At 42.7% G+C, this 13,485-nt stretch overlaps 1 protein-coding gene across 1 annotated transcript in view; it reads left to right on the plus strand.

The window, feature by feature from the left end:
- Positions 1-11,804, plus strand: part of aldh1a3 (aldehyde dehydrogenase 1 family, member A3) — a 37,406-nt gene extending 25,602 nt beyond the window's left edge. The window contains exons 10-13 of the mRNA XM_061735837.1: positions 434-598; positions 6,748-6,905; positions 11,412-11,486; positions 11,559-11,804. Of these exons, the coding sequence (XP_061591821.1) occupies positions 434-598; positions 6,748-6,905; positions 11,412-11,486; positions 11,559-11,700 (540 nt within the window). The 3' untranslated portion in view covers positions 11,701-11,804. The remainder of the gene's footprint in view (positions 1-433; positions 599-6,747; positions 6,906-11,411; positions 11,487-11,558) is intronic.
- The last annotated feature ends 1,681 nt before the right edge of the window (positions 11,805-13,485 follow it).

Genomic DNA, 13,485 nt, shown 5'->3' on the forward strand with positions numbered 1-13,485 from the left:
TATCATTTCATCCTCCCACCTTTGGGGACGACACAATCTTTACATCATAAAAAGATTGATTCATGCTCACCTTAGAAGTAAAAGTTCAGAGTTCAAAACCCCCAAGAGTCCCGTGATCGTGACCAAAACGGTACTAGTTTCTTCTGAGCGTAGTGAGATTTTGGTCCGCGGGTCGAGGTGCGGCCGTCATGGGATCCCGCTGCACCAATAGATGTTACTAGTAAACACAATAGATTAATATTAATAACCCAATATCGCTCTACAGTTTGTCACCTCCACGACACCTATCATGACGTTTTTGTATCGCGAAATTTCGTGGCACGATATATTGTTCCAGCCCTACACGACACCTTTGACTGCTTCTCCGCCCAGCCATCGGTCACAGGTTGTTCCGATGTTACTAACCTGTTTGTCATCCCTTTACTTTCATCAGATTGATCAGCGTCAGTTTGACAAGGTTATGGAGCTGATAGAGAGCGGGAAGAAAGAGGGTGCCAAGCTGGAGTATGGAGGACAGGCTGTGGGAGAAAATAACCTGTTCATTCAGCCCACCATCTTCTCCAGGGTCAAAGATCATATGCGGATTGCCAAGGAAGAGGTTACAGTCTGTTTAATTGTTTAATTGTTTAATTAGGATCCCCATTAGCTACAACAGGACTGCAGCTATTCTTCCTGGGGTCCGCCAACATTTAAAAATAATGCAGTACTAAAACATAACATAATAAAAGCAAACCAAATAAATGTCCACTAGATAAAAAGAATATCAAATTAAAAATACTAGCAGAGACATTCCACAAAATGAAGACAGCGAAATGAGAATATAACAAAACAAAACATAAACACTGCACAGTTAAGAAATTTGGTAACCCTTTCTTTTACAGTACAGTAATAACCAGGTAATACCATGGTAATTACACTGTAATTACCTAGTAGTACCTTCTATTTACAAGGTAAATACATGGTAACTACCAGGTAATTAACCCAGTAAGTACTAGGTAATTATTACGTATTTTCTTGTACCATGTAATTACGTGTATTTAGTCTTTGACAGATCACCTGTTTTGGCATATTTGTTACAAGGTGGTGGTGGTGTGTGAGGGGGTATAAGGGGGTGTGGTCGAACTTTCTTTTTTTTTTTTTTTTTTTACCTTGTCTGCACACATATTAATGATTGATACCATGACGGTAGAAACCAAAAGTATATATATGTGCATTATTACTATATTTAATATATATACATATATATACGCACACATATGCGTACACATACATAAATATACACATACAAACCCAGTGTTTTTTTTTGTTTTTTTTTTTGGAGGGGGGGGGGGTGACGACAACCACTGCCAATCCAGGAAGCAGGAACACACGGAGACACACGTCAAGCACTGGAAATCTGCAACAAAAAAGCACGAAACCGGCACGGAGCCAACCAAAACAATAACAGCAATCGACCTAAATCTTGAGATCTGATCGTCGCAGTCTGAGCTAAGCTATCGCTACCGCTACCTAAACCCAAAAACTAGAGAGCCAGCATGCAGGTGAACAAGCCAGTGTGTATGTCTATGTGTGTGTGTGTGTATGTATATGATCATGCGTGTGTGTGTGTGTGTGTGTGTATATGCATGTGACTAAGTGACTATATGTGTGTGTGTGTGTGTGTGTGTGTGTGTGTGTGTGTGTGTGTGTGTGTGTGTGTGTGTGTGTGTGTGTGTGTGTGTGTGTGTGTGTGTGTGTGTGTGTGTGTGTGTAATAAACCAAACAAAGTTCCACCTGAAGTGTATCTATAGTGGGGGAGGGGGGGGAGCAACCCCGCCACCCGCGAGACCAGAGGCCGACACGGAAGAGCCCGGAACCCAGGCCACCGGCAACCCCACAGAGGGGAGAAGTAGGAGGGAGGCAACCCACCGCCTGCGAGGCCCCCCCCCCCCCCCCCGGCGGCGGCCGAGGGGGCCCGCGGGCGGGGCCCCCACGGCGCGAGAAGAAGCAGCCAGGGATCCCGCGGCGGCGGACCGCGACCCAGGCAATCCCCGGCCACTCGGTCCGGGCCGGACACGCGGCCAGGAGGCCCTCACCCTTCAGGCCAACGACCCCCAACCGGCAGGGGGCCAGCCCGCCCGGAGAGACAGAGCCGCCCCGGCCGCCGACGCGGGCAGGCGCACCCGTCCCCCACGAAAGTGGCCCTCCAAGACCAGAGGGGCGCCCCGCCGCAGAGGCAGCGGGGGGGACCGGAGACGGGCCCGGAGAGAGGGAACCCCCCAACAAGGCGACACCCGTGCAGGGCCCCAGACCCAGGCATCCCATTCATTCATCCATTCAACTATCCGATATCTATACTAATAATAATATGATATACTATACATAATAATAATACTACTACTACTACTAATAATAATAACCATCTTTGTATAATATAATAATGATAAATTATGTGGTCGAACTTTCTAATTGCGGGGTAAAGGGGAGGTAATTATCAGACGTTTTGCCGATTGTTCAAATCTTTATAATTATAATCTACAATTACCAGGTAATATTATGGAAACAACACACGCTTTCTTTTACAGTCCAGTTTCACTTTAATTAATGGGTAAATATCAGGTAATTATTTCTGTACTTAATGAGGAAGTACCAGGTAATATTATGGAAACAACACACGCTTTCTTTTACAGTCCAGTTTCACTTTAATTACTGAGTAAAAGCAGGTAAAAATGTCTGTACTTATTGGGTAAATACTTAGGAAATAGAATTACTGGGCAAGTAACTAAAAGGTAAGTACCTGCCAATTGCAGGTAAAACATGGTAACTATCAGGTTAATTACAAGGTCAATAGAGTCATTTACACCCCTCGGGGGTACATGCACCAATCCATTGATAATACATAAATCAATAATGAATGGGTAAATACCCGGTAGTTATCCATGAAATGTATAGTAAATACAAGGTAACTACATGGTCATTGAAGTGTAATTAGCTGGTAACTACCTCAAATATAGGTTATAATTTCCTGGTAGTTTGCAGAAAAATACTTAGTAATTACTTGGTACTTACTTAGAAATAATTCATGTAATTTCAGCGTAATTACATGGTAAATTGACTGGTAGTTACCAATATTAACCTAGTAAATACCTGTCATTTCCCTCATAGTTCCCATCTAATGTCTTTGTAATTACCTAGTAATGTTTAGTTTAAACAACCAGGTATTTACCATGTTATTACATGGTAAATACACATAATTACATGGTACAAGAAAATACGTAATAATTACCTAGTACTTACTGGGTAAATTACCCGGTAGTTGCCATGTAATTACCTTGTAAATAGAAGGTACTACTAGGTAATTACAGCGTAATTACCATGGTATTACCTGGTTATTACTAGAGATGCACCAATCAGGATTTTGAGGGCCGATCACCGATCACCGATCACCGATCACCGATCTCGAAAACCAGTATCGGCCGATCCCGATTTTGCCGATCACCGATCACAGGGTAAAATCCATAAATTCGTCAATATTGTTGTCTCATGTACACGACACTGACATTGTATTATTAGGTATAAAAATTAGGAGATTAGGTGTAAACTCGGTTTACAAAGAGTAAGTGTAGTTTAGTAGCTTCAGCTTTCCTGTGGTAATAATTATGTACAACATGTGACCAACACAGACAACAGCAGACATTTCACTCTCTAAAAGTGGATACAAGTTGCAAACGATAAACCTTAGTTTTCCTGTGGAAAGAAGAATTAAATCTTAAAATAAAAATTAATTATGAATTATTAAGCTTTGTGAAAGCTTTAGCGGTAGCATCCGCCGGGTGTGAGGAAACTCTTGTGAGTGAAGCAAAACTCTTCACACTAGAACTCCACATGTCACTCCTGAAGCGACTGACACGACTGTCGTCCTGCGTGAGGCTTTGGACTGTATATAGTCTGGTAAAACTCCGACAGGATTTCATCAGTGAAATATTTACGACGCGGCAGCGCGCACCGCGGCAGCGCGCACCGCGCGCACCGCAGATCAAAGCTGCAAACGTGTTTAAACCCGATGTCTTCTAGAACAGAAAGCAGCTGATGAGCAAAGCATATGAATTCATTACCTTACGATGTAGTTCTTTATTTTTCTTCCTGTCGTTTATAAGTCTCTGTTACAGGTGTTACAACTGAGTTAGTGCCGTTGCTGCGCGCTCCTTTTTTCTCTCCCTTTTTTCTGCTGCAGCCAACTTTGAAAACTCAATATAGTCCGTGTGAAAAACTTTCAAATGTCTTATCAGCTTCGTTGTGTTGAAATTATTTTGTAACATTCCTCCTCATGGTATCTCCTTTGGACACACTTCACAAACTGCAAATTTGTTGTTGTTTTCAGACATTGTAAAACTCCCGCACCGGCGAGGCCGATCACGCTCCCTCAGGACCGCTCGGTCTGAGATGCGGGAACGCCCGCGCGGGCGGGGGTTTGTTGTTGTAAACGTCATCAGATCGGCCACTCTGAACTATTATTTTCCGATCTCCGATCAAAACCGATAGGGCCATTATCGGCCCGATCCTGATCAGGGGCCGTTCGATCGGTGCATCTCTAGTTATTACTGTACTGTAAAAGAAAGGGTTACCAGAAATTCATCTGAGGTCGTCAAAAGGTCTGAAAAGCAGTCCACAATTTCATTTCATTTGTAGTCTAGAACGTCACAACGAGAAGAAAAAAGAATACAGCCAACAACAGTCATAACCAACTATGTTTCAATTTCCAGCAGGTCAGACAATCAGTCTCAGCTGCTGCTTGTTAGAGTGATCTCTGTTTCAACGTTCTATAATTGTTACTATACTGATTCAAAAGATGTTGCTTGACTAATAATTTGAATGTTCTTATGCTGTTTGTTTGTGTGATGTGTTTGGGAAATGAATTCCACTCATACATGGCCCTGTACACAACAGTCCTTTTACCAGCATTAGAATTCACATTTGGCAGCAGAATCTCCTCCATCTGCACGTCTGGTGTATTTATGATAGTCAGAGCTGGAACATAGTTTCATAGTTTTACTTGTTTGAACACAGTACAGATGAATCTGATGGAAATGTAGTACTATAGTTTTACTGTGTAAAACAGCCACAACTCTGCTACTTTTAATTCACACAAACCTGAAAAAACAGCGTGGCGCATTTGCCATGATCACAGTAATCACAGTGATCAGTAAACGGACCCGGAGCAAACCCGGCCAAAAATCCCCGTGTTCATCCATCCCCGTTCTACACACTCACACAAGCCTTGCGTTTATATGACCCCATGTGCGTTAAGCACCCGTTCATCATCCAGCGATAATAGCAGGATCCCATCAAAAAACGCCTTTTGGTGAAACAAGGAAGTTATCATTGTGATAACTCTGGCACTGTGAGGATCATGTTCTTTGAGTTCTCCAGTGCAGCCTGCACCACTACGGTACTACGGTACTACGGTACTACGGTACTACGTAAGAACCTCCGGGAGACACAGGTGGACGCCTCCAGTCTGGATTACTGCCCACCTAACGAAGAGACAGCTGGGCGGTTGTGTCTGAGCAGCACAGGAGCACCACAGAACTGGACATATTGTGGTTTTAGGAAACATAAAACCATCATACAATTGTGATTTACATCCCTACTAATTATAGACTACGTTTATATGCAGTCAAAATTTGGGTTATTGCTAATATTCCGGTTACTGACACATTGGGAATATTCCGTTTACATGGTAATTAATCATTTGGGATATCTGGATCAAACCAGCGACGCGCGGAGAACGTCATGACGCAATTCCCATCATTTCCGCTTCTTCTTCCTGTACCAAATTCAAAACAAATGCTGCTTCACGCAACTTTTCGCTCACCTTCTTTTAAATCTTTCTATCCCAGTACTTTCTACCGTCTACAAATGCAGATTTTTTTACTTGTAATAAGAAGAGAAATCTTGTCCCACTGGCAGATTTTTCTACTTATTTCAAGTGAAAATTTACTTGAAACAGGTGAAAATCAAATAAGTCAAATAAGTTATGTTTCTGGTGTTATTTTTCTGGTGATTTTCTCTAAATGTTGAAATAGCAGTAAAACCACAATTCATCGATGAAATGACATAAGGGACGGAAAGGGGGGATGGCAGTTTTACAGGGGGGATGATTTGGACCGTTTTTATTTCAGGGGGGGATGCCATCCCCCCTCATCCCCCCTCATCCCCCCTCAACTCCAGTACTGGCTGTATCGCTTGTTTGGTCGGGGGTTCTTGTGTGGCGCTGCAGTGTGATGGACCTGCTGCAGCGGCTGTTAGAAGTTCCGGTCCTGTTTCACTACAGACCCCGCTAAGGGAAAGGCACCTACACTACACAGACAATGGTCAAAGCTCCCAACAAGCTCTTCCTGCCATACAGAGTGGACTTGTGTGTATACTTGCCTGATTTTTCAGTTCAATTCCCATTTGTTTATGTTTTACCTAACGTTGTACCTGACCATAAGATCACACATAAAACACACATTCATCTTCACACTCCTTACATGTATTTCATAAAACGAAACGTGATCGTTTACGTAGTATACCAGCTACCAAATCAATATGCTTGGCTGATACTTGAGTCAGGGTTCATGTACAGAAAAGTATAACTAGCTAAAGTATACATGAAGTTACATGTTGCAGCTACCTGCAGTAAAAGTCCCTTTTCCATCGCCATTTAAGAATATATATACTTAGATATGATAGGTTTGATGATGATTGATATCTTTGCACTGCCAGATCTTTGGACCTGTCCAGTGTATCTTCAGCTTTAAGAGCGCGGAGGAGGCCGTGACGCGAGCCAACAGCTCGGACTTCGGCCTGGTGTCGGCAGTCTTTACCACCAGTTTGGACAGAGCTCTGTCTGTGTCTGCAGCCATGGAGACGGGAACCGTCTGGTGAGTCTCCGCCATAAGCCCAGGGACATGTTTTGTCAGATGTTTTGTGTCCTTTGCAGAAAAAAAGAAAACAAACGTTTTCATGCAAAATTCAGGATTAAATTGATGAACTTGTCTGTGCTGATGTGGTTTGGTGCCACTGGTTTAGAGTTCTTTAATGAAGAAATATAAATAAGGAATATATATTCTGAAGATAATTTCTCATCAAAATCTCAGAATGGTGGAATGATGGACTTGGAAAGAAGGAAGACGTTCATTTTTCTGGGTATTAATCATCACGCTGAGTTGACCTGATCTTATCATTAGTGACAGGTGCGTCTGCAGGTGTTTCTGTAGGTGTTTCTGCAGGAGCGTCTGCAGGTGTTTCTGCAGGTGATTCTGCAGGTGTTTCTTCAGGCGCGTCTGCAGGTGATTCTGCAGGTGATTCTACAGGCGCATCTGCAGGTGTTTCTGCAGGTGATTCTTCAGGCGCGTCTGCAGGTGTTTCTGTAGGTGTTTCTGCAGGAGCGTCTGCAGGTGTTTCTGCAGGTGTTTCTACAGGCGCATCTGCAGGTGATTCTACAGGCGCGTCTGCAGGTGTTTCTGTAGGTGTTTCTGCAGGAGCGTCTGCAGGTGTTTCTGCAGGTGATTCTACAGGCGCGTCTGCAGGTGTTTCTGCAGGTGTTTCTGCAGGAGCGTCTGCAGGTGTTTCTGCAGGAGCGTCTGCAGGTGTTTCTGCAGGAGCGTCTGCAGGTGTTTCTGCAGGAGCGTCTGCAGGTGTTTCTGCAGGTGTTTCTACAGGCGCATCTGCAGGTGATTCTACAGGCGCGTCTGCAGGTGTTTCTGCAGGCGCATCTGCAGGTGATTCTTCAGGCGCGTCTGCAGGTGTTTCTGCAGGTGTTTCTTCAGGAGCGTCTGCAGGTGTTTCTGCAGGTGTTTCTACAGGCGCGTCTGCAGGTGTTTCTGTAGGTGTTTCTGCAGGAGCGTCTGCAGGTATTTCTGCAGGTGTTTCTACAGGCGCATCTGCAGGTGATTCTTCAGGCGCGTCTGCAGGTGTTTCTGCAGGTGTTTCTTCAGGAGCGTCTGCAGGTGTTTCTGCAGGTGTTTCTACAGGCGCGTCTGCAGGTGTTTCTGTAGGTGTTTCTGCAGGAGCGTCTGCAGGTATTTCTGCAGGTGTTTCTACAGGCGCATCTGCAGGTGATTCTTCAGGCGCGTCTGCAGGTGTTTCTGCAGGTGTTTCTTCAGGCGCGTCTGCAGGTGTTTCTTCAGGTGATTCTACAGGCGCGTCTGCAGGTGTTTCTGCAGGCGCGTCTGCAGGTGTTTCTGCAGGTGATTCTACAGGTGCGTCTGCAGGTGTTTCTGCAGGTGTTTCTACAGGTGATTCTACAGGCGCGTCTGCAGGTGTTTCTACAGGTGTTTCTACAGGCACGTCTGCAGGTGATTCTACAGGCGTGTCTGCAGGTGTTTCTGCAGGTGTTTCTACAGGCGCATCTGCAGGTGTTTCTGCAGGTGTTTCTACAGGCGCGTCTGCAGGTGTTTCTGCAGGTGTTTCTACAGGCGTGTCTGCAGGTGATTCTACAGGCGCGTCTGCAGGTATTTCTTCAGGCGCGTCTGCAGGCACGTCTGCAGGTGTTTCTGCAGGTGCCTCTGCAGGTGTTTCTTCAGGCGCGTCTGCAGGTGATTCTACAGGCGAGTCTGCAGGTTTTTCTGCAGGTGTTTGTGCAGGTGTTTCTGCAGGTTACTCAACTATGTGTATGTATGTACAGTATAGGTTAGTGTGTGAGTATAATTATAGTATAGTTAGTTATTATAAATACGTGTTAATAAATGATTAGTGAATGGGGGTAGGATTAAATAAGTTTACACTTCTTCCGACTCCTTGTTGCACATGTAATTAAGATATAAAGTGTTAAAGTATGAATTTCTTTGTTTTGTTGTTTGTTTGTTTTTTTTGTTTGCTTTGTTTTGTTTTCTTATCTTCTCTTTCAATTTCAATTTTATTTGTATAGCGTCTAATACAACAGATGTTGTTGAGACCCAGAACATAAACCCCAGAGCAATTATTACATAAACAATGGCAGGTAAAAACTCCCCTAGTTTTTAATCTTTAATTGTTGTCTTTTACATGTACAAAATAAAAATCAAATCTAACGCGTCAAATAACACAGTATGGATGTCTTAACAACACTAAAAAGACGTCAACCTCAGTATCAGCCCTGAATTACTTCCAGACTTGATGCGTTGGAATTCATGTATTTTCATAGAGAGGAAGTTTATTATGACAAACATTTATTTAACCTTTATTTTACCAGGAAAATCCCTTGAGACTGAATCTCTTTTACGAGGGAGACCTGGCCAAGAGGCTTAACTGGTGCAACAACAACTGGTGGTTTTTTCCTTGCCACTGTTTGGCTTAAGGCTTTTCTCCCACTAAGGGAGTTTTTACCTGCCATTGTTTATATAATAATTGCTCGGGGGTTTATGTTTATGTTTATGTTTATGTTTATGTTTATGTTCTGGATCTCTGGAAAGCGTCTAGAGACAACATCTGTTGTATTAGACGCTATATAAATAAAATTGAATTGAAAATTGAATTGAAAACAACAATAAAATCAATTTAACAACAACAACAACAAACAGTGCAAACAACATTACAATACCTTACATTAAAAATAGCAGGTGCACATTTCTGTTAGTTTCTGTTTGAGAAGAACCTTGAATTCACCCAAGGAGATGAGCCCAGAAAGTTTAAGACAGTTCTGAATGTTGTTCCAGGACCAGGGAGCAGCGTAGGAGAAGGCTGCTTTGCCAAGTTCTGTATGAATCCTGGGGACTTTCTACAGCTTCCGTGTGGAAGAGCGGGAGCTGTACACACTGTGAACTGGAGACAACAAGTTGGACAGATATGTGGGGAGTTTATTCAGAATGGCTTTGTAAATAAAAATAATCCAATGTTGTTGTCTCCTCAGGGTCAGTGAGGGCCAGGAGACCAGAGAATAGAGAACACAGTGATGTGTCCTAAACGCTGAGTTGGTAATGAAACGCAAAGCACTGTGATAAACTGTATCAAGGTAATGAAGTTTTGAGGAGGCAGCATGCATATAAATAATATCCCCGTAGTCCAGAGTGCTTAAAAAAGTTGCCTGTACTAGTTTTTTCTTGGCAACAATGTTAAAACAGGTTTTGTTTCTATAATAAAACCCCAGCAAAGCCCTCAGTTTCTTTACCAGATGAGACACATGTTCTGAAAATGACAGTTTGTCATCCAACCAGATACCCAGGTATTTATATGATGGTACTCTTTCAATAGTTTCTCCTCCTGTAGTTTGTATACCAGGATGGATGGTGTTGGTTGAACGGGTTCTGGTAAAAGTCATAAATTTGGTCTTTTTGGCGTTGAGGACCAACTTTAGTTCAGTCAGTGATGTCTGGAGCTGTTCAAAAGCAGACTGGAGATCATTGATGGCTTGGGAAAGAGAGGGGGCGATCGAATGAATAACTGTGTCATCTGCGTAAAGATGGATTTTTGCACTGTTCAGATTCCTCCCAATGTCATTAATAAAAACTGTAAATAGGACAGGAGCCAAAACAGAACCTTGAGGGACCCCATTGGAAATTGTGATAAAGTCTGACTGGTGCCCATCTGTAGCTACACATTGGGTCCTGTCTGTAAGATAATTCCTGAACCAGTGAACAGCTGGGTCAGAAAAGCCAATATCTTTGAGTTTTTTAAGCAGTAATCCATGGTTAACAGAATCAAAAGCCTTGGTTAAATCAATAAACAGTACAGCACAGTGTTTCTTCTGGTCTAAAGCATTACAGATGTCATTAAGCACAGACATCGTTGCAGTTATGGTGCTATGTCCTGCCCTAAAACCAGACTGCGTTTCACACAGAATATTATTGTTTACCAAGTACTGTTTTATCTGAAAATTTACTTGAGATTCTAATATTTTAGCTAGAATTGGCAATTTTGAGATAGGGCGATAGTTGTTGAGATCAGTTGGGTCCCCACCTTTAAAAAGTGGCACAACAAAAGCTGATTTCCATATTGTGGGGATGATATTCATTTGGAGGCTCAGATTAAAAATATGAGAAATGGGTTCAGCAATAAAATCAGCTGCAGTTTTCAGGAGATAAGGGTCCAAATTATCTGGTCCAGGAGATTTTCTTGGATTAATAGCTTTAAGAGCTTTCCTTATTTCCACACATGGAATAGGTTGAAAAGAGAAGCAGTTTTGACTTTTGTCAGTGTTATATGAATGCGTCTCACCAGCTGAGCTTGGGGTTTTTTCAGCTGCACATATGTTGGAGACAGAACCAGCTGATGAAACCATTGAACCATTGATGAAATTGATGAAATATCTCGGGTTCGTGTGTGTTGAGAGAGAGACGAGCCAAAGTAAATGTGTAGAGCTTTTATTCAGGATCCACACTGCTCCAAGCATTTCTCAAGTGGATTCAGTTATTTCATTTAAGGCCTGATAGGATGAGGACTAACCACTGGACCTCTTTCCCTTTGTTAAGGATCAACTGCTACAACGCTCTGCACGTCCAGGCTCCCTTCGGAGGATATAAGATGTCAGGCAATGGACGCGAGCTGTAAGAACCATCACGTTGTTTTCCCGGTGTTCTTGTTGAACGTGTGTTGACTGGCTCTCTGTGTTCCCTCAGGGGAGAGTACGCGCTGGCCGAGTACTCCGAAGTGAAGACGGTGACCATCAAGCTGACGGCAAAAACACAAGAAAAACCATCCCCACCACCAGTGCTGGAGTTGAGGGGGGATGAGGGAGGATGGCATCCCCCCCTGAAATAAAAACGGTCCAAATCATCCCCCCTGAAATAAAAACGGTCCAAATCATCCCCCCTGAAATAAAAACGGTCCAAATCATCCCCCCTGTAATAAAAACGGTCCAAATCATCCCCCCTGAAATAAAAACGGTCCAAATCATCCCCCCTGAAATAAAAACGGTCCAAATCATCCCCCCTGAAATAAAAACGGTCCAAATCATCCCCCCCTGAAATAAAAACGGTCCAAATCATCCCCCCCTGAAATAAAAACGGTCCAAATCATCCCCCCTGAAATAAAAACGGTCCAAATCATCCCCCCTGTAATAAAAACGGTCCAAATCATCCCCCCTGAAATAAAAACGGTCCAAATCATCCCCCCTGAAATAAAAACGGTCCAAATCATCCCCCCTGAAATAAAAACGGTCCAAATCATCCCCCCCTGAAATAAAAACGGTCCAAATCATCCCCCCTGAAATAAAAACGGTCCAAATCATCCCCCCCTGAAATAAAAACGGTCCAAATCATCCCCCCTGAAATAAAAACGGTCCAAATCATCCCCCCCTGAAATAAAAACGGTCCAAATCATCCCCCCTGAAATAAAAACGGTCCAAATCATCCCCCCCTGAAATAAAAACGGTCCAAATCATCCCCCCCTGAAATAAAAACGGTCCAAATCATCCCCCCCTGAAATAAAAACGGTCCAAATCATCCCCCCTGTAAAACTGCCATCCCCCCTTTTCATCTCTTGTCATTTCATCAATGAATGTGGTTTTACTGCCATTTCAACATTTAGAGTCATCACCAGAAAAATATTATTTGACAATTTTTACCCGTTTCAAGTAAATTTTCACTTGAAATAATTAGAAAAAACTGCCAGTGGGACAAGATTTATCTTCTCATTACAACCAAAAAAATCTTGTTCCACTGGCAGATTTTTCTACTTATTTCAAGTGAAAATCTACTTGAAACAGGTGAAAATTGTTGTTTTTTCCAGTGATGAGTCTTGTTTTATGTGTAACGAGATTTTTTTACTAAAATTAGACATTTTAACTAGAAATAAGACAAATATTCTTGTTAAGATTTTGATACATTTTACTTATCCTGTGAAGGACAGAGTCATATTGATAAGTACAGAAAACTGTTTTTTATTGTTGTGTTTTGACGTATTTGATGTAAGCCCAGTGTAAAAGACTCATAATGAAATATAAACTAATCTACTTCAAACAACAAAACAAATCACAATTAGCACAATAGTCCATGAAGGAAAAAGGAGAAGAAAAAAAAAAAAAGAAAAATCAAAAACATTGTGTAGTAGTAGGATAAAATGTGAGAAAGAAAAAAGGTAAATAAAATATCACACATGCCCTGGCATAACTCTCCATGTATTAACCCTTCGTAACACGGGGCTAATGCTTGACTCCCTCTCATTTTGTCAACAGGACATAACAGCTCAAAATCAGTTCAAAACAGCATAAATGAAAACATCAGCTTGAGGAAGGATTAATGCAGAATATAAAGTTAAAGTAACTCTTCTTCTCCCACGAAAGAAGGAACCCACTCATCCTCCCGGCCCAGCAGCGGTGGAGATGGCAGAAGCCACTAGTTTCTTCACCAATGGCAAAATACCTCTGTCAGCGCCACCAGCTCAGCAGCTTGTGCTGAGTGTTTTGGGGACAAAGGCCCCAAAACAGCAAAACCTGCAGAGTTATTGCTCGTAGCAGGAGCCCTGGAGGCAGAACCATCAACAAAAAGATCAAAGTCAGCATTGTCCATTGCAACATCCCTCAAATCAGGTCTTTGGGAACGAATA

This window comes from Cololabis saira, chromosome 2, assembly GCF_033807715.1.
Source record: "Cololabis saira isolate AMF1-May2022 chromosome 2, fColSai1.1, whole genome shotgun sequence".
NCBI lineage: Eukaryota > Metazoa > Chordata > Actinopteri > Beloniformes > Belonidae > Cololabis > Cololabis saira.